At 56.9% G+C, this 22,547-nt stretch overlaps 1 protein-coding gene across 5 annotated transcripts in view; it reads right to left on the reverse strand.

Moving 5' to 3' along the window:
- The window catches only part of DPP6 (dipeptidyl peptidase like 6), a 320,383-nt gene that overhangs the window by 51,976 nt on the left and 245,860 nt on the right, over positions 1 to 22,547 (reverse strand). For all 5 annotated transcript variants that reach the window (XM_036230619.1, XM_036230620.1, XM_036230618.1 and 2 more), the window contains exons 6-7: positions 14,261 to 14,313; positions 3,794 to 3,875 (exon numbers count right to left, since the gene is read on the reverse strand). In XM_036230619.1, the coding sequence (XP_036086512.1) occupies positions 3,794 to 3,875; positions 14,261 to 14,313 (135 nt within the window). The remainder of the gene's footprint in view (positions 1 to 3,793; positions 3,876 to 14,260; positions 14,314 to 22,547) is intronic.

A 22,547-nucleotide genomic window follows, 5' to 3' on the forward strand; every position in this document is an offset into this window, starting at 1 on the left:
TAATTGTTCATTATAAGTGGAAATAGCCGAATTAGGTTTTAGCCATGATGTATATAAAAATAAACAGCCTCAGAGAAATAAAACTGGTTTTTTTTTTTAATCGACTCGTTGATAATCTATGCTCACGTGTATCACCATTTAAGAGCAGGTGCTCATGATTTCCAGGAGTCAGACAAGTGAAATAAAACTCACGGCCTGTGGGGACAGCCACGTCCAAAGGCAGGAAGGCAGCTGGATGGAAAAGGGCGCTTACCCACCGGAAGTCCATTTAGAAGAAACTGCGGGCGGAATCCTTCCCCAAGGATTGACTTAGACGTTGCTAAAATGTTTCCAAGAGCCCTCGGGAGTGTCTTTGTGGCAAGCTAAGTAGTTTCCTTGTCCCCGCCTGTATTCCTGCTGTGTACCAGGCCGGGTACAGGCAGGCGCGAAGAGGGAGGACCGCACATCTACCCGTGGGGTGCTCTTAGCTCTGCTGCTCTTGTGGGAAGCGGGTTATGCCGACCCTTTTGACAGAACGCTTGGTCCAGCCCGTTCTTCCTAGCGAGTTTTAACAGTGATGCATCTTGCATACTTGTAGAGTCTACCTACGATTTCGAACCGCCGCGTGACAGCTCATCCTGTCACTGTAGTGGACTTCAGCAAACTGCTCCCCTGTAGCCACTTAGGGTTCTTCCGGCCTTCAAAACGATTGTTATAGATAACAGTGCCACCAATGTCTTTGTTTATACGGTTTTAGGTTCTCTTTAAAAAGGATTTTTCTGTGTTGAAGTGTAGAAATCTTTTCATGACTTCACATCTTTAAAAAAAAACTTTTTAAGAATGATATTTTCCCCGTACCCCATGCTCCACATTCATCCGGCATGACAAAAATTTTTAAAAATCTCCACCAATATAGTGTGTCAACTGTAACTGAAAACTTAAAAAAATATTTAAAAAGTGATATTTTAAAAAAATCCGCCCCGAGTCACGGGTTCCCGTTTCCCTGGTTCCCTGCACCTTCGCAGGGCCGGCTGGCGCGGGGGACAGCCCGCCACCCCCTCCTGCTCCTCCTCGTCCCTAGCTGTGGGCACCGAGTGGCTGTCACGCCCGCCCGTCTGTTCCAGTCAATGGCCGCAGACTCCGCTGGTGGACCCGAGCGCAAGTGCGTGTGAGAGTGACCGAGCCCCGCGGAGCCGGGAAGGGGTGACGTCTGCGCCCCGTCGGAAGGGCCCCCTCGGCGGGCTAGTGAATCACTCACCACACCGGCTCCATCCATTACTCCAGGAGACGCAAGGCGATTTCCGCTCCTGCAAATTAATTCCTTGGCTACTGTCACGGGCTTTGCACCCATGATGAATGTTTTGACAATGAATACCAAATTAACCCAAACTGATTAGAGGCTTTTGTAAGTTATTAATGGGACGTCACTTCGGTCTGGTCTTCTCCGCGTATGTGACATTTCATGAAATAATCTCCTCTTGCTAGAAGAAAAAAAAAATCAATCTTTCTCCCCTCGCTGGATTTGTCAATGTGGATTACATGGTCCCTGCCCCCCCTGTCCATTAGGACTGGGTGAACTGTGATGTCCTTGGGGACGGCCCCATTTTGCTCAGTTCCCTGGTGGCCGCTCGTGCAGAGGAGAGCACCGCTGACCAGCGAGCGGTCCTGGGACCGGGTGGCCTGCCGGACAGGAGGGCTGGGAGGAGCAAGCAGGGGGCCCATGGGCTGCTTTACAAAGCCCCCCCCCCCCGCTTTACTGAGATATAAGAGACATGCCACAGGGTGAGTGTGAGGTGCCCTGGAACGGCGCCACCGCAGCACCCCCGACACCTCCACCCCGTCACATGACTCCCGCTTCACGGGCCAGACAGGGAAGGACAAGCACTGTGTGATATCGCATGTTCGTGGAACCTAAAACCCCCAAACTTGTAGAAAACGAGGCAGCGCGAGGCCGCCCGGGGTCGGGAGGGGCTGGGGGAGGCGTGGGGATGTCGGGCCCATTTCCAGTCAGAAGATGACACATTCTGGGGTCACACGTCCAGGTGTTTTGCAAGGAACACATTTGCTGTGTTCAAGGGACAATTTCTGGGGTGGCATCCGGGCAGGGGACCCGCCGTTGCTTGCAAACCTACACGGAGCCGAAGGCACAGGTGATCAGACTTGACGGTTCGATTTCTAAACAGTGCCCCTGAGCCCCGGGGGGCCGGAGAACTGACAGAGGTGGGACTGTGCCCCAGGGACCCCAGCGGGCCCGTGAGCCCCGAACGTCAGCAAACGCTATGTAACTGAACCCCCTTCCCTTGAAGCAGGAAGGAGGTTGAGTTCCCCTCTCCGTCAGTGAGTGGCCCGAGCAGATACCTGGATTCCAGCGCAGTGGGTCCCTGGAGTGACTGTGCCAAGCCCTCTACGCAGACGCGATGTCACATGACAGGGTGACCTAGTGGGTGTGGGGCTGGTCTGCTAATAGGAAGGTCCTCGATCGCCAGCTTACGGGGGGCTGAGAGATGATGGCTAGAGCCCCGGCCCCCGGCGTCTTGGGCGACCACGTCAGCCACTGCACCCCGCGAAGCTGCACCTCTTCCTCACGTAGGAGCCAGTGCTCCGAGAGAAGAAGTGTTTTACCCCTCGTCGTGACTGAGCCAACAGACCGGTGGCCTCTGCCACGCCGGCTCGCGACGTCCCCCTGGCCTCCTGTCACTCTCTGATTTTGACCGGCTTAATGTGTGGCACAAGGGACATGTCAGTGACAGTTAAAATCGCTTTGTGACCTATGCACGTCTGTCTCCTTAAATCATTTCAGGGCATTGGAATTAATATGCAACCAAGAAAATACAATCGTCCTACGGGGGGAAATCAGACCGATTTAGTTCCTAAGACAGTAGATGGTCTATGCGATACCATCTCGCGCCAAGCTCATAAAGCGATCATTCCTGCGCTATTTTAGGAAAAGAAAGAGTTTTAAAAATGCAGCTTTAGTCACATCAGCTGACAGATACAGAAAAAACGGTGAGCAGTGTCATGTGATCTTCACGCAGTGGGGACTTGCCACACACAAAGGGCGACGGATATGATCTCATGGAATAAAGCGAAACGGACCTCACAGGTATCACCTGGTTTCAGACACAGGTACTGCCAGGGCCGGGGTAAACCTGGGAGGTCATCCTACCCAAACCTTTCACTCCGCAGCCGGTCCAGCAGGTGGCTGCTGACCAGGGGCGAGCTGCCTCCGCCAGCCCCACGAGATGACGAGTCCTGCCGCGTCTTCTAGCCCCGTCCAGAGCCCTTTCGTTACACGGTCCCCGCCACTCAGCGTCCCCAGACAACGCAGTTTTGCCGATTTGAGTAAGAACGCGTGAAGATGTTTGGGGCAAAGCTGGGGGCGGGGGTGGCTTCCTAGCTGTGGAGAATCCCATGAGCCGGTGCTGCTGGGGAGAGGGGCGGCTCGCCCCCTTCCTTCATCAGCCCCTCGGGGGCGAGCGTGGCATCGCGGAAGCGAAGCCAGAGAAACCGCCCGGGGCTCCGCGAAGTGGACGAGCTCCCCGCAGCGCTGCGGGCGCGGCTTCTCTGATCCCGCAGGAAATGCGTCCCCCACCCGCACAGCCCGCGCGGGGACCCGCTTAAGGACACTGGAGGTGGAGCCCGAAGCACACGCCACCCCGGCTTTGAGGGGGTCCTCCACCGAAGAAGGGGACGGCCGTTTGACACGTGCAGACACCCCGCGTGCGGCGGCTGAGTGTGCCGCAGCGGAGCCGGCTACGGACGCGCACCTGATCGAGGTCAGAGCGGGGTCACCGGGGCGCGGGGCTCTGCTTACCAGCTGCTGGCCTTTGGGGCCCCACCCTGCGTACTGCAGCTTTGCGTTGCTGACTTCCGGCGGATCCAGGCTTTGAGGGTCCCTGAAAAAGAACAAACAAAGTGAAGCGGTGGGTGGGAAACTCGGGCTCGGAGGCTCCGGCTGCGCCCCGGCCCCGCCTTCCCGCCGGGGCGGCAGCAGGTTTCCTCAGGTGCGTGTGATGCGCAGGAAGCCAAGACGCGCGCGACCCAGGCAGTCAGCGTCCCTCACGAGAGGACGCGCGGAGGCGTCTCCAGATGAATTTAAAAAGTCTCCAGAACAGTCGAAGTTGGTCACAATGGAAACGCAAAGCTGTCTATCGATAAATCTCCACCACTGATACCTCCATCCCTAAAACTATCTGCCTTCCGGAAGATAGTTTTTTTTCTGAACATAATGTCGGGTCATTCAGCCCTTCAAAACTAGTGGCCTCGAGGATGGATTCCAACCTTTGGCTTGTGCTGATAGATACTTTCCAGAAAGAGAGGGAGGGAGAGGAAGAGGGAAAGATTTTTTTCCTTTCGAACACCATTTACACTTTTCATTCTTAATTATGATACGCAAAATACCACGCTAGCAAAATCCTGCCGGTGTACTAATGACTACAAGTCAAAATGACTACAAGTCATAATGAAAAAACTAAAAACACTAAAAAAAAAAAAACTCCCTAAGTTTCAGAAATAACAACTATTTCAGTATATTTTGTGGCTTCCACTGTCTACAGTATGTAGAAAAAAACTGATTTTTTTCCACTTCGTAGATTTGCAGTTTATTTTTTTAATTTTTAAAATTAATTTTTAACTTATTTTATTGTTTATTGGGGGTAACGTTGGTTAATACGATTATATAATTTTCAGGTGTGAGAAAAGGCTGATTTTCCTATTTCTTTTGGATGACGCTGCTCTCCGTGAAAAATTATGTCTACGTTCTGGCTGGCCGGGCCGGACTCTGCCCAGTGAGCCTCCTACCGCTGGGCTACGGCGTTTCTCACACAGAAGGCGTAGCTACAAACGTGCCCATTAACCAGAGGCAGACCAGGGTGGAGCAGCCTTTGACAAGGAGAACACCATGTTTCAGGACTGGCTCGAACAAAGCAGGCAAGACGGCGGGAGGGAGCTAACGCCGTGAGCACCTGCCGATTCAGGGATCGAATGGATGGAGGATCCTGAAGCAATTGCTTAATAATCCTACCTGGACAAACCAGATTACACTTCAGGGTCAAAAGCACTGGGGAAGGTGACAGTCTGCAAAGCCCTGGGCCGTCGTGGGTGGCATTTCAAGGTCTGGAGAGGCCAGGGAAGCCCGACCGTGGGGCACTGAGAGCCAGAGGGACAATGAGTCGGCTGCCAAGGCTGATGCCCAGGCAGTGAGAGGGGCGAGTGTCGGGGGGTCTCAACGCTCCGGGTTCCAAACCAACTTTAACAAACCCCAGCATTAGGGTTTAGCGTTTTAATGTTTCACAGTAGTTTAACAGACACGGGCGATTTCGTCTCTAACCCCGCGCAGGAAAAGGGAGACTGGAAATCCAGAAGCAGCAGGATAAACGAGTACTAAATCTGATAACGTGAGACTTTAAAAAGTTTCGCACGACGAAAACGTCGCAATCGACACCTGAAAACCTGGGAGAAAATATTCATGACACATACAATGAGCGAACGGCTAACATCTCTAAGGTGTAAAGAGCTCTAAAGTTAAGGTTACAAAAGACCCTAAAATGATAAAAACGTGAATGAGTAACGGAGACGAACAGGTGCTGACCCGCGTTGTTACCAGGGACCCTGTGGGCCATGTTCCTCGCGGGGGCGTCCGGTCCCTCCCGCTCTGCTCCCCGCCCCCCTCCCCGTCCCGGTCCCCTTCCACTAGGGCACGCAGGGAGGGGCGCGGTTGGAGCGTCTCCCGTGAGACGCGTTAGGTCAGCGGTGGCTCCCAGCCATCCTGCCATCGGGGTGGCCTCCCGCTTTCGACCCAGCCGTGCTCTCCCAGGGCGGCCCGGCCAGCGAGTGGGCGTGGCAGCGGTTCCCCCGAGGCGGCCCTAACCCCGCGGCAGGAATCTTTGTGAGCCGGGGAGAAAGCACGCGGAAGAGACACCAAGCCTCAGGGGACGGTGGGGGAGGGAACAGAGCGATGGGTCCACGGGCAGGGACACCCAGGACCGACTGCATCCCCAAAGCAGGGGGAGGAGGGGTGCCCCCCGGCCCCCCTCCCCCCCCCCCCCCCCCGCTCTCAGAGGGAGCCCAACCCTCCAGGCACCTCGATTTCAGACACCGGCCCCCGGAACAGTGGGAGAATGACCGTCTGCGGTTTCAAGCCCCCCAGCGAGTGGGGATCTGTCGCTGCAGCCCCAGCAATAGAGTCTCTCAGAGAAACTGAGGCCGGAGGCGGATAAGCGATTAGCTCAGGGACACGGGCCGACTGGCTTTCGTTTGACTGTTAACGTCCAGCTTTGGACAAAGAGGGAAAAAAAACATCTCCGACTGACTTCAGGAACGAAGTGCAAAGACCCTGAGAGGGGACAGCAGAGTGTGACCCGCTACCCTGTCGCCGGATTCCCGTGGAGCGTGTGCGTCCATCAGAGGCGCTCCGGGTGCCGCGTCCCCACACCCGGAGCCCAAGGCCTGGCGCTGCGGCCCCGGTGACTTCCATCCAGCACGGAGTGGAACATCCCAGAATTCTCAGGGGCATGTGTGCGTGCACGTGTGCAAGAGAGGGCAGGAGAGGGAGGGAGGCGGAGGGAGGGAGAGGAGGAAGGGGGAGGAGGGAGGGAGGAAGGGGGGAGGGGAGGGGGGAGAGCGCTGGAGCCCGTATGTACTCACTCCGGTGCTGTCTCATGCCCTCCCCCCATTTGTCTGTGTCTTCCGTTTTATGTATTTATCTGTTTGAAAGAATCCATGTCAGGATCTGTATGATTAATCTCCAGGGTGGAAATGGATTAGCAAAAAAAAAAAAAAAAAAAAAAGATTAAGGATGATCATCTGGACGTAACTATCTCAGAATAACCACGCGATCCATTCTGATTTTGCTTATTTGAGCGATAAACAAAACGGGGCATAAATCATGCTGGATTTTGCAGAGCGAATCAGCGTAGCAAAGTTTACTCATTTATCTTCCTGCGCTGGTTTACGGGGCTCAAAAGCTTCTTGACAAAAGAGCGTTTGGAAAAAGAAATGCTGGAAATCGCTGCTCTGGCCCCGAAACGTTCATGGCTCACCAGGTAAAAAAAAAAAAAAAAAAAAAAAGTAGCATCTTCAGTGGGAAACGAAGCGTGTTTGCCGCGTCCTCCTGCGTGCTCGGTGTGGTGAGCAATGTGAAAACGCGGGGCACACCTCTAGTCCTAGAGGAGCCTCTGACGCGCCGTCTCCGCCCACCGACGTTGACCGAATAACGACTCGATGGACAGAGAGACAGACGGATAATGGGCTTGCTCGGCGTCATCAAACCCCAGCCCCGCCCGGCTTTCTCTGGCGCCATTTTTCCTGTATCTCTTAAATCGCCGGGTTGCGCCCTCCGGGCGGGGTCCTCGCCGGCACCCACCCTCCCGCGTGGCCAGCGTGCGCCTGCGCGCCCTGCCGCCCGTTAATTTACGACGTGCCCACGTCTGGGGGCGTCCGAGCGCCTGTCCCCGTAATGGGCTCGGATTTAGAAGTCCCGCTGCTGAGAGGCTCTGCCCCCCGACAGGCTGGTGGCCGCGGCCCATTCCGAAATGTCCGTGGCCGATGCCCGGTCCGGTTCTCAGGGACACGCGCTGGGGCTGCGGGCCAAGCGCACGGGGCCCCCGCGGGGCCTGTGCCACTGGCGTCCCTCCTGGCGGGGGCGTTCGGTTCTGACGTCACCGGCTGGCCCACGACAGCCCTTCGCGTTCCTTTCAGAAAGTCCCCTTGCGCTCAGTGCCAGGCTGTCCACGTCGGGGGCCTGGGGAAAGCAGGGGTGTGCGCGGCCTGCTCCAGAAACCACGCCGCGCTTTCCAGAAGGTCAGCAGCTGTTCGCAGTAGGGCCGCGCGGACGTGCGGACAACCTGACCTTTGCACTAGCAGCTGGGAACTCGTTGGCCAAACCTCGGTGTCTGCGAGAAGGTCAGCTCTGAGCAGTCCCGGGGAGGGCGCCTTCGGCCTTCTCGCTGGGCGGAGAGCAGCTGCAGGCTGCGGCCGCGTGTCCCCCGCTCCCTATGCCCCCCACTTCCTGATAAGCCCGCCACTTACTTCCTCAGTGGACCTGTCCTTTACAGAGTGCCCCGAAGAGAGTAAGTGTGGGGACCAGCAACGCGGTCAGGCCAGATGGCCTTACCCCGAGTGTCCACAAGGGGGCAGGAGACAGGCCGGGGACAGGACAGGCTGGTGTCCTGGGACAGGACTCTGGGCATCGCCCAGCGATGGGGGCCAAAGCCCCAGCCCGTCAGGGCAGTGAATTTTAAAAAGGGGGCCTAAAGACCACGGCCACTTCGGATGACGATTTGGCAGCGTATCGAGTTAAACCGCATTTTCTGTACGAGCCAGCGGTGCCGCTTCCAGGAGAACGTGTCCATGTGAAATTCACAGCCGCTTCCTCCGAAACAGCCCCGGGCCGGAAGCTACACAAGCGTCAGTGGTGAGTGTGCAGCCAGCTCCGGCACGCCCGCGGGGCGCTCCACTCCCCACGCGAGCACGTGGGGGGACTGGGGGAGCAGTTACGCTGACGAGGAAGCCAGCCACGCAAGACTCCCGGGACGGCTGCATTTAGAGGACATTCCAGGAAAGACGGCGACATGCCCCTGGCGGCCAGGGACGGGATTACGTCCGTATTGAAAACTTATTCGAAAAGCATGAGTTTCGTCATAAGGAAGCTGAGCTGCGGCGAGCCTGGGCCCGCACACGCGTGATCCGCGCGTGCTCGTCTGTCCACGGGAGGCCGCTGCCCTCGATCGGAGTTGACGTCGAGGTCGAAACTCATTTTCCGTCTGAACGCGGGGGCATGGTGCGGGGCGCGGGTCCTTCGGGGGCCGTTTCGTGTCCCCTCCACGTGAACCCTGAGTCAGATGTCTGCTTTCCATCACACACGCTCAGTGATGTGCCCGGGGGAGCCAGGTGGCTTCCCCACGATCACGCAGGGAGGGGGGCTGGTCCCCGGATCCGCCTGACTCCACTGCTCGTGTCTCTCCAGTTTGCTTTTCAGAGACAGGGAGGGAGGGAGAGAAGGGGGCGGGCGGGAAGGGAGGAGAGACAGCAGCAGCCCAGGCAGGGGCTCTGTCCATGGTGCTGAAACCACGCCCAGCTAGGGACCGCGGGCCTCTGCGCCCCGCCCCCCATGCCAGCGTCCTTTCGAGAACAACCCTGCCATCTGCATCTCGGCTCCAGGCCGCTGACCTCCCCGAGGTATATGCACAATGCGGCTCGGTGACTGCTGGCCGCAGGGCAGGCTGCCTGCCCCGCAGAGCCGAGCAGCAGCCCAGGGCACACGCGGGAGCAGAGAGCCTGGGAGGAAAGCGCACTGCGCCCCGGGGGCCGAGACTTCGTGCCGCTGCCCGTGGACTTGGTCCTGTGCGTCTCCTCATGCACCTGCTCACCTCACAGCAGGACACAGGCCGCCAAAGATTTCATTAAAGGCACACAGAAAACAAACCCTGGAATTCTGTCTTCATTTTGCACGAGGCGCCAGCCACCCCACGTCACGGTTAGTGAGGCTCCTGCAGGGGCCGAGTGCCCCTCGCCCCACGCCTTCGTTGCCACCGCCGGCCCCCCTCGCTGAATCTGCGCCCCCCACCTGTCCTCCCTTCCCCTCTACCCCACACACAAGTGTGAAGCTAAGGGAAGCCCGCCGCCTCCACCAGGCCTCTGTCTGCCCGGAGCGCTCAGTGTGTTCTTGCTGTGAAGACCATCACTGGGTGGTGTGAGGCCCTCCACATGCAGGCGCTCCCTCCAAACACACCCTGCCCTGCCTCTGCCCATGCAGAGTCCCCTGGGAACACCCCTGCTCCAGCCCGGTCCCCCACTGGTTCCGGGAAGCGGCCGGCTCATCGCAGAAGCCAAGCCTGTTTAAAGATCGACCCGGCCTGGAATACCTCCTGCCCGTCTCCATCTGTTAGAAGCAAAACAAAACACGTCCTCAACTCTGAGGCTCAGTTCACCCCAGACTTCATTTCGAGACCCTCCGTGACGCCCCCGGTGCCCACAACCCCCTCTCCTGTGGTGTCCGGTGTTGACGATACTCACTCGGGCCCTGAATTACGGACTGTCGCACAGGCCTCTGCCTTTTCTCTCGACACGATCCTGACCTTCTGAAGGATAGCGACCTTGCTTTTGTTGTTCGGTACAGCACTTCGATAAAGATTTGTTGACTTCTCTGCTTCCGTGGGAGGCAAAACAAGAATGCCTTAAAAACTTATCGCAGCAGGTCAGGGAGAGGTAAAAGATGTATGGACTGTGGATAGTGAGGCCGCAGACATCTCTTCTGTGAGAAGCTAAAATCACGTATGCATTATAATTATCTGAGTATCACAGAACAAGCCTTAGTTTTGAAAAACGATGAAGGGGAATTTTATCATACAGGGGCGTATCATTGCTTTCTTTGTAACCAAGGATTTGAGCTGGCCAGAATGTAAAGCCTGGTCGTATTTAATCAGGAGACCAGGTCTATGTATCGGGCACATAGAACAACGTTAACAAACACCACACTCCCAAGAGTTCCCTGGAAGCAAAATTCTTATAATGTACCTAGCAGGTGGCACCGTTAACCTCTTTCAAAAGGTGATCTGAAGGTCACAGCCTAAGTCAGTGGCCCACTGGGGATTCAAAGTCACGTCTGCACAACAACAGGACTTCAGTTCTTTACTCCTGGGTCGCGATGGGCCAGGCGCTGGGCATCATGGGAACGTCACGCGCCTCGGTACCTGCTGTACGCAGCTCTGCAGCCCATGAAGTTAGGGAGACGCGCAGGCGGGAGGGGTCTGTGTCTCAGTTTATCATTCCCGCTGATGCAGAGTGTAACTTCCGGAGTCAACCAGAATGCCAAAGAAACATGACCTTATGCAGTTTTGTTTGGTGCCTCAACAATATTGGTAAACATGCAAAATTAGGGCAAAAATGGCCCCAGAGGACGGCCTGGCGCATCAACAAAAATGCCCCCCACATCTACTCTGTTTCTGTTCTGTTATCACTCTGTTTGTTAAACCCCGGAATATCGCCACATTCCCCCAGGTTGGTTTCTGGTACGGAAAGAGTTGATTTTCTCCAGTCCCTGGGACTTTCAGAATGATCTCAGTGAGTATAAGGCTAGGTATTTCTTTTTTAAAAATATGTTTTCTTTTTTTTCAAAAGGGCTCAAGGCAAGAGGGCAACTAATTCAAGAAGGAAATAGTCATGTCGTGAATGTGTCAAGAGCAGCCAAGTGAATAAAAAAACACCGCTGTGAAGACACAGGATGGACCCTGTAGAGAACACGAAGCCGGCCCTAATCTTTATGGTGGAAGACTGCTTTATTTTGTTGGAATTCGGATATAAAGTCTTAGTGCAATACTTTATGTTAAAAAGAACTAGCTTTGGTTCTACTTTGACAAATGAACCTGTGTAAAAGATAAACGCCCTCCAAGAACACCATTTCTGAAAAATGTAGTATCCGAAAGTCAAACAAACCTACCCTTAGGCACCACATTTTTGACTTGATGAAAACGCCGCTGTCTTGGGATTCTTATTACTTGGAAAAGGGATTCTGCCCGGCTCCAGCCACAGAGGTCAAACTGGGGCAGGGGAAGCCAACGCCTGTGACGGTGAGCTCAGGGGAGACACAGGGAATACGCGTGCCCCGTCCCCGATTCTCTCTGCGTACCCCGTCCCCGATTCTCTCTGCGTACACCATCCCCGATTCTCTCTGCGTACCCCGTCCCCAATTCTCTCTGCGTACACCATCCCCAATTTTCTTTGCCCCCGGTGGAAGGAAAGAAGACCAGAATTCACAGGCAGGGCACTGAAAATTTAATTCGGCCCTTCTCTGTGACTGGTTGCAAAGCCTGGAGCTAAGAAAAATAAATCGAGTTATAAATGACAAATCATCTCATGCTGCAGACTGAACCGCTCCTGGCCTGATGTGAAAGATTTGGCGATGAAATTTGTGGAAAGGGTATAGACCTACGTTTTCAGAAGAACCAAGAAGAGCTCCCCGGTTTTTCTGTACTGTGAGTAATGTACATTAAAATATTTTAATAGACTTTTCATTTTAAAAGGACAGCTGTGCTTTCCTCTACACCTGTAACCCCTGGCGCGTAAGCCTCAAATTCGGGCCGTGTCCACCTCCTGCCATCAGGGGCGCCCTCGCACACCTGACTTGGAGGGGTCAGCAAACTCCTTTTGGAGGCTGGAGCTGCGGAGACTGGAGGCTTAAAGGCTCATTAGCTCGGAAGTCCACTGCCTCATTGATAGGAGACTAAGGTTTCTGACTGTATCTGAAATTAATTAAATGATGCATCTTCCATAAACGATCTCATGACACACAGGAAGCATTAGGAGGTCGGGCAATGCCGTTTTTGGAGCTGCTGTGTCAGTTTCCAGGGTGAGGGGGTGGCCCACCGACTTCCTCACCCACCAGGCAGTGTTTCTGGTGAATGTAACAAGTAACCAGCCACATCTTTCAATCATGTGAGTCCTTAGAAAAGAAACAATTTAGCAGCGCTAGAATCTGATATTTACGGCTACAATGTAACCCCAGGGGGCTGTCGGAGGGCCCGGGGTCTGAGTCGGCCAGTCTGGGCTGGGATTCTAGCTCTGCTGTGTGCTAACTGCGACGGGTCCAGCAGTGACTTAGCCGCTCGGGGCTCTCACTGGGGACTGGGGATAAGGGTGCTTCTCTTGCAGGGCTGTTGTGCTGAGTAAAGGCGCATGAAAGTCAGTGACCGAAGGCACTGATTGTTACGATTGTTTTAGAAATCCCCCAAACAGCTCGTTATCTGTTGGCATCAGCGATGGTGGATTCTGGTAGTGATACTGAAACCGTCGTCACCACAGACCGCCTTGTCCTCAGGTCTGCGGCTCATCTGGCAAACTCTTGAGCCAGTTTCTTGGAATCTATTTCTCCTAAGCTCTGACAGGTGCGGTAAAATATTAACACAACGTGTTAAGCATAAATGCTTTAGACTTTGGAGTTTTACAAATTTATATAAGATGGAATGAAACAGCCATCATCTACAGTAAATTCTATTGTTCCCAGAAGGAGTCGATAAATCTCCAGACATAATCATTCTCTGCCTGCCGTGACCTTTGCAGCTGCAGATCTGCTTGAAAAATAACAGAATGATTCCTCCTTAGAAACCCCCCCCCCCCAAAATAAAAAAACACTTGCGTTTCCATTTGAAATATGCTTTAAATGAAAAAATGCCTGTGGGCACTTTGTGTTTAACTACAATGGGTCATCTTTGTTTCCTTTGGGCTTGATTTTCCTCATAATCCAACAAAAACCATTAATCACATTTTGCTGCATAAATACATGCAATTTTCATTTGTCTTTAGTCCAAATGAAATTATTTCCTGTGCTTTCCTGTGCCCATGTTCTACCTAAGCCTGCCATGCTGCGATCACCACTGTCCTTTGGGACAATACTGGTTGGCGAGTCCTGGGCTTCATTCAGATTTGCCTGGAAAAATTAGGGAGTGTCTCCCTAAGTACTCAGGAGAACCTACATAACAGGGCCAGCAGCCGATCCAAGTCTTTTGAATATTTCCCAATCCAGGAGGGTAGGGAGGAGAAGGGCAGGGTTGGGGGGGGCACGCAGTAGGGGAACGCAGTAGGGGAGGGAAGGGGAGAGGGAGGGAGACGGAGGAGGGGTTGGGGGCAGAGAAGGGAAGAATGGCAGGTCATTCCCACCCCTCCTGCCCCGCTCTGAAACGGCGCTTCTGTGCGTCTCACTCTGCAAACGGCTTCAGCGAACTTTCCAGGTCTCCCGACCTCTGGCTCCTCGGATGAGCTCCTGATGGCGAGCCCCACGCCGCGTGAGGGTCTGTCTGCCCGGCGCTGAGAACCTCCCAGCGTGACGTGTGCTCTCCTTCCCTCCTCCCCCTCACACTTTTGGGTCCCTATCATGTTTTTGAGAGACCGACGAGCTCAGGGGTGCCTCCCTCTCAATTATGCATGGAACCAGGAGACTTTGCTGGAGACCCCGGGCTGGTCCCCCATTCCTGCAGCTGATTACTGGTCACGGTCACGGTCATGGTCACGGTCACAGGACCAGAGCACCGGGTGGGCGGAGTTGGCCTAGGAAGTGGGCATCGCAAATGGCAAGGGCTGAGCTCACGTGACCCCTGGATTCTGGCTGTAGTTACCTAGGGAGGAGTCACAGAGGCCCCACACCATCGGGGTGCTTTGCTGTCAAAAGTCAAGGTGTCCCACTTCCTGCCCTTAATTCCGGAAGAATTAAGCAACTCGTCAGAGTTTTCTGCCCTTGGCTTTGTTCTGCAAATTTCTCATTAAAAGAAAATGAAAAAAACAATCTTACCCATGAGGAATTTTGCTCAGGACATAATATCCAGTATAGGAGTGTTGATAGATCTGAAACAAAGAATAAAACAAAGAAACCGTTGAGACAAACAAGGTGGTTATGATATTTTGTAAATCAAGGTCACCTCTAGCAAACATCAATGGGCCAAAAGTAGGTTACTTGGGGGCAAAGCCCTTTATTTACTTGGGAAGTTAATCTGCATAATCTGTTTATTTTGTTTTCCTCATTCGCACACGTTTACAGGGCAGCCTGAGGCTGGGCTCATCTCTAGAGCCACCTGGTTTGTGATGGAATTGGGGACATGGATCTCCAGCTCAGCCAAATGTAGCCCAGAACTAGCAAGGACGCCGTGGCCATCAGGGCTGGTGCGCAGTCAGCCAGACCCGGCGGGACAGGGCGACCCGTGTGCTTTGGGAGGTTTCTGTCAATTGCGCCCAATTCCGCAGCGCGTCCTCAATGAGAGGAGACGCCGACTCGGGCCGCAGTGGGCACACTGCTGTCCCCTCTGTGTGGGTCAGCTCAGAGGGTGGTCGGTACACTCAGGACTCACTGCAAGGGGAGGTGTGGCTTTCAAAACCACCGCAACAAAATAAAACAGTGTTTCCAAAATCCCGTAACTCCCAGATCTCGACTGTCCCTCTGAGCCCCTTGAGAGTCGTGTTTCGCTTCCTCTCCTCTCCCTGTGCGGGGTCTGGGAGAGGGCAGCCCGCGGGAGTCAGCGTTCAGCGACCAGCTGGTGGGGACATGCAAGCCGAAGAAAGCGGGTCTCGGCTAAAGCATCTGGAGTGGGGGGGCGGCCTCTGGACACCCGGACAATCGAATCTGAAGCACGGTCTGATCTGCGGTCTGTCTCTCCCTGAACACTGCACTGAAACCGCCCGAGGACAGGGTTCGTCTGTCCACGGCCCGGTTACAAGTCCAATTTGGTCGCTGTCACGGAGGCATTTGGAATAGCAACAGACGTCATCAGCATGCAAAGAGAAGACACACGCTCTTTCCTGGCTGGAGTTCTGTTTTTTAAACCCCTCCGGGAACAGCGGTTTCAATTAATCCCCTGGCTACGCCATGGCAAGCAAACATCTAGACTCATCTCTTCGCATCCTTCTTTAAATATGCTAAATGACCCTGAAATTCAGCTCTGTGGGTGTCTTCTGAGTGGAACCGAGGAGAAAAAGGAAGACCAGATTAGAATAACCTCTTAGGGGCAACGGTAAGAAGATTAAAAGAGCAGAGAACTATCTATTTTCAATTTTAGGTCTGTATCGCCGGGCAGAGAGAGGGGAAAAAAAAGGCATAAATGGATGAGAAGTATAATAAAATACCCTGAACACTGCATCACTCATTAGAAAGATTCAAAGAAGAACGAGAGAGAGACAGAGGAAGCCGGAGATGCGGGGCGGGCAGGCGAAGCCCGTGGCGGAAGCTTCCAGAGCAGATGGCGAGCACAGGTGCCACAGACGGTCCCTTCAAAACCCAAGCGCGATCACGACGCACGTGCCACTCTTTAAAAGCGGACGGGCAGGAGGACGATGAGCCAACGCAGCCATCTGAACGTCCTCTTCCAGGACACGGAAACGCCGCCCGGAGCCCAGGGCCGCGCAGGAGCGGAGGGCACGGGCCGGCGAAGGCTGGGGACTCCGAGCGCGAGGCCTCACCGCGGGAGGCTCTGCGACGCTGCGCCTCGCTGGAGAGTCCGAGCCGCGGAGAGCCCTCCCCGTCGGCGACGCGCTCTGAGTCACTCCGTCGCGGCCCATGCCCATTCGTCGACCTTGTTACGGGAGAAGAACACCTCTTCCGTCCCGTGTGTCCTCGTCACACGAAAGGCTCTCAGGGACGCGTCACTGCGAGAAGGTCCGTGCAAACACAACGCGATGAGAACGTCCAAGCCCAGGAAGCAGAGCCCGGAGGCCGCCAGGGACAATTTCGCTTGCGATGCCAACTGCGTTTCCCAGTATCCATTTCGAGTGCATCTGTGACATCCGGAAACAGCCGAGTGGTTTTTTTTTTTTTTTGGTCCTTTCCTCCCGTCTCCGCCTGGACGTTTTAATTCCAGTAGCCCGTCCATGCGTTTGAGGCTCGCCTCCCGAAGACAAACGGAGCCGGTCACGGCGTGGCTCGGGAGAAACGTGCGGGAAGCGACCCATGAGGACCGAGCTCCTCGTGAGTTTTCGAGGACGCACACGGCAGCGAGTCCCGACTTCTTCCACGCTCTGTCACACCCTTGTCCTCTCCTCGGCCGGCCACCGAGAAACGAAAACCCGATTTCACACTGGTCCTGGCAGCTAATTTCCCCCTTCGCCGCCTTTTCCATTTGCTGTCTGCCAGGCCTTGGCGCTGGCTCAGTCCCGATTCTGCCTGAGAACACGAGACTTTTTTTCCTTTTTTTTTTTCTTGCTGTGTTTACCGTCTCCTTTTTCTCACATGCAGGACCAGCCTTGTGGAGAGGCAAGATAAAAATCAGCAAAACTCCCTTACGTTGTATAAGTCTTCGAAATTTACAAAAGCAGTTTCCGGTATCCTTTAATGTGACCCTCCCGACACCTGCTCCTGTGGCTGGGGCAGCTCGTTCTCGCTTTGCCTTTTGAGTTAAGAAACTGAGGCTCAGAGAGGCAAACGGACTGGTCCAAGGTCACGTTAGGTCGAAGGAAGGGAACCGGGGGGTCAAAGTCTTCTCACGCGCCACTCAAAAATTGTGGCTCCTGTCCTGTGTTGAGAAGAAAACTTCTCCTGCCCTAGGCCACCGTCCCCCTATCTGCCGAGAGGGGACAGCCTCAGGAAGAGCACGACTCTGAGATGATTAACGCTGCAGCCAACCGGCTGGCCGGGAAAGCGGCCAGTTGTCAGCCGGCTGAAATCACGGAGGACGGCGCAGGACGCCCGGCGGGTTCGGGGGCACCGCGGGAAGGCAGGAGGACGGCCGGGCCGCGGGCGTCATGCGCCTTGCGGGGTTCCTGCCGCGGCGGCTCCTGGCCACTTCGTGGCCGCGCCTAGCGTATTTCCCGACCTTGACTCCCGGTCTCTCGTGACACTGAGGGTCAAGTGCATGAAACTTACTTCCAAGGACAGACAGGGAAGGTGGCGTGTGACCGTCGGGGTCTCTCGTTTGGTGAAAGAGTGTCAAGGGAGTGGAGAGGGTCCCCCGGCATTCAATCTCCGCGGGCCGAGGACACGTCCGCGCGCCCCCCCTTTGTCAGAGGGTGCGCTGAAGCGCCCACATGCCTCAGGTCCCCAGGCCGTGCCCGGCCCGGAGCCCGGGGGCGGGGGGTCCAGCATTCTTCCTCCCCCGCCGCCTCCCACGACATCCGCGTGTAACAACAAATGGAGGAGGGTCTCTAACCCAGGATAAGACGACGCCGGCTTTAAACGCTGCGGAGAAGCTTCCACGGGCGGTGTCAGGAGGAGGAAGGCTCCCGCACAGCGAGCGCGACCCCCGCGCACCCCTCGCACGTGCCGCACGCGAAACGCGGCCTCGCGCTGCGCCGAGCTCGCTCCGGGTCTCCCACGCCGGGTCTCCCACGCTGACTGGCGATTCTGCGCCGAGAGGAATTCTGCGTTCCACACGAAAGGGCTCGGGACACACCTGGTGTCGACGACTCCAAAACTATCTGCGGAATCGCAGGGCGTTTTGCCTTTGAGACGAATTTTAAACCAGGGCGCGATGGGGGGGGGGGGGTGGCGCTGTCAGATGCGCGATTGTGATGGGACGCACCGAGGTGACCGGCCAGCACCGCGAGCATGTCTGGCACAGGCGTGAGGTCCTCTGAGGAGCGCCTCGGGAAGAGCCCTTCGCTATGTGGCACGGGGCGATGAACTCTGGTGCTCATTAGCCGGCGTGGCTCCCTGGGACTCGGACGGGGCTCCAGGCTCTTCTGCGGGGGGCTCCCCAGCGGAGCCGCTCGGCCAGCGGCCCCCACACAGCCTGCTGCCTGCCAAGGCACGGCTTCCTGGGTGCGCCCCGGCTGAGCGCATCGGGTCTCCCCGGCTTTGTGTCCGCATTCCGCCAAGGCCGTACAGACCTGCTCACAGGTGCTCCAGGCGGGCACGTGCCTGACGCCCGAGACCCGCCGTGGGAGACTCCCGGCTCGCAATCCCGGCCCCGCCGAGAATCCCCTGGGACCCTGTACAGAGAACCAGCTCTCAGGCCCCGCCCTCGGGGAGTCCGACTTACCGGGTCACTGTCAGGAGACCCTCAGTCACAGCAGGAACACGCAACGTGCTGTGCCGGGTACGACCCTCAGGGCGACCGCACGCCCACCACGCCCAGGCGTGAACGCCCACGAGGCGCAAGGCCGCGGCCCGGCCGCTGTCGGCCCTGAGGTCGGTCCCGCCGGGGCGCCGTCGGGCCTCTTCCGAGACCTTTAAGCGGCAGCATCGGAAACGTCCCAGCCTGCTCATTCGCCACAGACGCAGACCCTTCCCTGCCAGGTCCCCGTGAGCGCGTCACCCTTCGCCGGTGGCGGGCGAGGCCGTCTGCGCCGGGATGTGGCTGTGGCGAGGCTGCTTGTCCTTGTCGTACCTTCCTGTTTGCAGACAAAAGTGCTCTAAGCGGGTAACGCTGAAACCTCGGGCTGCTTCAGGAGAGCTGAACTGTACTGTCTACTGATTGCTTTGCTGTTGACGTTAATTCAAGTGCACCCCGTAAAGGAACCCCACAGAGACCCGAACAGCATGTGTCTCCAAGAAAGACACGGCAGCTTTGTCAGAGAAGAGAAAACAGAGTTACAAAACCAATAAACCACTCGAAACGGGGCCACGTCGTCCCTGGGCTTCTGGCTCCGTCAGGGCTCGATGGAGAATAAATGCCGCTGCACACCACCACCTTGGCCCTGTGGCCCTTTACTCGTCAGGGGCCGATCCGTTATTATTTAGCTATGGCCTCAACCCCCAGCCTTCCCGTGGCTAAACCGACTTGAAAACACAAGGAAATTATAAACAGGCAGAACAGAGAAGCTGAGGGGAGTGGCAGGGAGGAGCGGGGGGTCGTGGCGGGGCGGGGAGCCCCACGGGCCACTGGAGGGGGGGGGCAGGTGGTGGGAAAGGGGAGAAATGCTAAGGGCAGGGGGCGCATGAGGATGGAGAGTGGCAGGGATGGGGGGGCTGGAGGGACAGGCAGGGAGGGCGCCTACCCCCCCCAGAGGGGCTCGCGGGGGGCCATGGGAAGGGGAGCCACGCCCCACCCGGCTGCGGGCTCTGCTGCTGGCCGGCCAGGCTCGGCAGGTGCTCGAAGCTCTAGAGTTCAGGCAGGAGGTGGGGGGGAGGGGCTGCCCCGTCTTCGCCATTTGAAGAACAGCAGACTTTACTGCCGGTTAGGAGGGCACCTAAAACGCACGTCTTCTACCCGAGAGATTCTAGCTCGTCTCGCCAAGGCGGAGGCGCGGCTCGTCGCCGTGACGACGTTCCCAGCACCTGGCGGTCGAGGTCAGGACGCGACAGGGTCCTGGCCACCACGGGCGCGGCCGGGCCGTCCGCGTGGCCGACTGCAAGACGCCGTCAGGAACGGAAAGGCGCAGGCGCTTCGCCGGCGGCCGGCGGGCGGTAAAGCGCCCTTCGGACTCAGAGTTCGCGGCACCGACCTCTCGGAGAGGCGACAGGTCGGGAGGTCGGTCCCGCAAGGAGACGCCTCCCGCCCCGAGAACTGCTGGGCTCCGCGTGGGACGGTGGGAAAAAGCGGGGTTCGGTGGGAGCCTGGGGAAGAGCCGCACGGGACTCCGCGGAGAGGGCGCGCGGCAGCCGGCGCGGCGGCGGACACACGGGTTTTCCTCGGGGTCCGACACGGCGCTCGGCGCGGCACCGCGGACGGGGCCGATCGCCAAGCGCACGTGGTGGCCGCGGGCGCGCGGTCACTGCGGATCCCAGAGGACAGATCCCGGGGGGCCGGGGGACACGGGCCCCCGGAAACGGCAGACTCGCCGTCGGCGGCGGGCGCCTCCGGGCCGAGCATGCGTGTGGCGGTGCAGGAACACGGCACACGCACCGAGCGCAGGAGCGTGCGGAGGCCCCGCCACGTCGCAAACCCCGGAGCGTGGACGAACGTGCGTGCGAAGCCCGCGGGGCCCGAGGCCACGTCGACGCCGGGGGGCGCGGCCCGTACCCCGGGCAGACGCCTCTCCGGAGGCCCCGGGCAACGCGCGAGGTCGCAGCCGCCCGTGGGGAACGCCGCCCGGCGCTCGCGTGGGGGGAGCGACGGCCACAGAGGGCGGGTGCCACCCGGCTCCGGTGACAGGCACGGTGCGCGAGGCTGGCGGAGAACACGGACTCGTCGCGCACGCCGGATGCACATCACACGCCGAAGAGCCCTGCGGCCCGAACGAGCGGAGGAGGAGGAACCAGGAGCTAAGGGGCCCTTTACCTTCCCCTGCGTCACGGACGCACCACCCACAAATGCCACTCTGCCTCTGTCTGAGCGGAAGGTGCCTGAGGCCGCTCGGCCCCCCAAGGAGCCTCCAGAGTTTCCAGGCGGGGCAGCGGGCGGGGTCACTGTAGGCAGCAGGCACTGCGAGACATGGAAGCCGATGACAATGACCCCTGGTCATGAGAGCCACCTCCGGGAAGGTCCGTCTGTGTTCGGAATAACGAATTATTCGATTAACTTTCCCGACGAGTAAAGAGGCATCATTATTAACTGCTAATATATGATCCTTCGACGACAAAAAGAACATCATAATATTTCTCTGTCCGCTTTCCTTCTCTAGCACAAAACTTAAAAAAAAGACTCTGAAGAAATGTACCAGCACATCAAGAGAAATATATCTACACTTAATGGCCCAACGACTTCTCCCTGTATTTTAATTTTATTGCTAAATTGGAGATTCTGGAAGCAGTTAGTACGAAAAAACAGAGTAGGTTTTCCCTTGGGTCCTTTAGAGAATCACGGCGACAAAACTTCCACGATTTACGCAGCAACCTTACCTCACCGAGCCCGAAAGCACAATGGCAAAACAAGAAGAAATCACACAGGTAGAGAAGCCACGAGGAACCCAGAGGCAGGCGGGGCGCGGTCTTCCGACGGTCACTGACTTCGCACAGTGCGACCCGTGTTGGTCTGCAGAACATCCCCGAGTCACCGATGAACATCCCGGTGTCTCCGTTTTTCCGACAGAAAAACCAAGGGGTGTGGGTCCCCCCGGGGTCACCAGCAGGCCACCCGCAGGCGGTGACAAGAACCAGGTTTCCCACCCTCGCTCAGCACGCCGTCTCCGGAGACTGGCTGTCATCGCCACCCCCCGGCTTCTCGAACGCCTGGAAACTGTGGGCGCCGTGTGAAGAAGACGGGACCTCACTCAGCGCTCCCTCTAACGGACAGACTCGACGTCCCCTCAGCTGACTGCAGGACCACGGAGCGTCGCATAAACATGCGGGACCACGAAGCCCCTGCTGGCGTCCACTCCCCCGCGGGGTCCCTGCCCGACGCGTGGCCGGACCTGGCGATGCGCGGCCGTCGCGGCTGACGCTGTCACACGCGGTCCGAGTGCCGTCTTGCCGACGCTCTCTCGGCTCTGCCTGCTTCCCGCCCTGATGGATCCAGCTGCCGGGTCCAAAGCCGTCCTGTGGAATGCCCGTGATGCAAGGAGCTGCGGACGGGCTCTGGTCAGCAGCCAGTGGGAACCCCGACGGCCCCGCCAGCACCCAGGGGCGAGCCTGGAGACGGGTCCTTCTCCGAGTGACCCCGCGATGGGCTCACAGCCCAGCGACGCCTGGACCGCGGCCTGTGGAAGACCCCAGGCACGGGACCCGGCCGACCCGGGCCCACACGCTGGCCCACGGGCGCCGCGAGACGACACACGTTACTTGCTTTACACCACCGCGTGTTGGGGTAATTTGCGGTGTATCCGATACGAAAACGGACCAGCCGAGTGAATACACTGGCTTGTTTTGCTAACTCCATGATCATGTGATTGACTGATGCTTTATTTAGAGATTTTGGACAAGATTTATTTGGACAAGATTTATTTGGACAAAGTTCCACTGGCTTTAAGAACAACAATCTTAATTAACGGCAACCTCCTTGACAGACGCCTAGTGACTCCTCCGGGAAAGAAGGGGAGGGAGAGCTGTCATGTCTAATCTCTCTCGTCTCCTCGAAAGCCACAAAATGACATTAATATTTTTCGGCGATCCAAGATCTCGCACTTAGACTCTTCATCTGCCTCCCGAGAGGGTTTTTAAAACTCGTCGCGTTGGTCAGATCTTCGCCGTGTGCAGGAACATAGCTGTTCTGCTCAGACACGTTTGTGTGAAAAGACGATTTCTCTCATCACCACACTTTAGTTAGTCTAGTGAAGAG

The sequence above is a fragment of the Rousettus aegyptiacus genome, unplaced genomic scaffold, assembly GCF_014176215.1.
Source record: "Rousettus aegyptiacus isolate mRouAeg1 unplaced genomic scaffold, mRouAeg1.p scaffold_m13_p_13, whole genome shotgun sequence".
Lineage (NCBI taxonomy): Eukaryota > Metazoa > Chordata > Mammalia > Chiroptera > Pteropodidae > Rousettus > Rousettus aegyptiacus.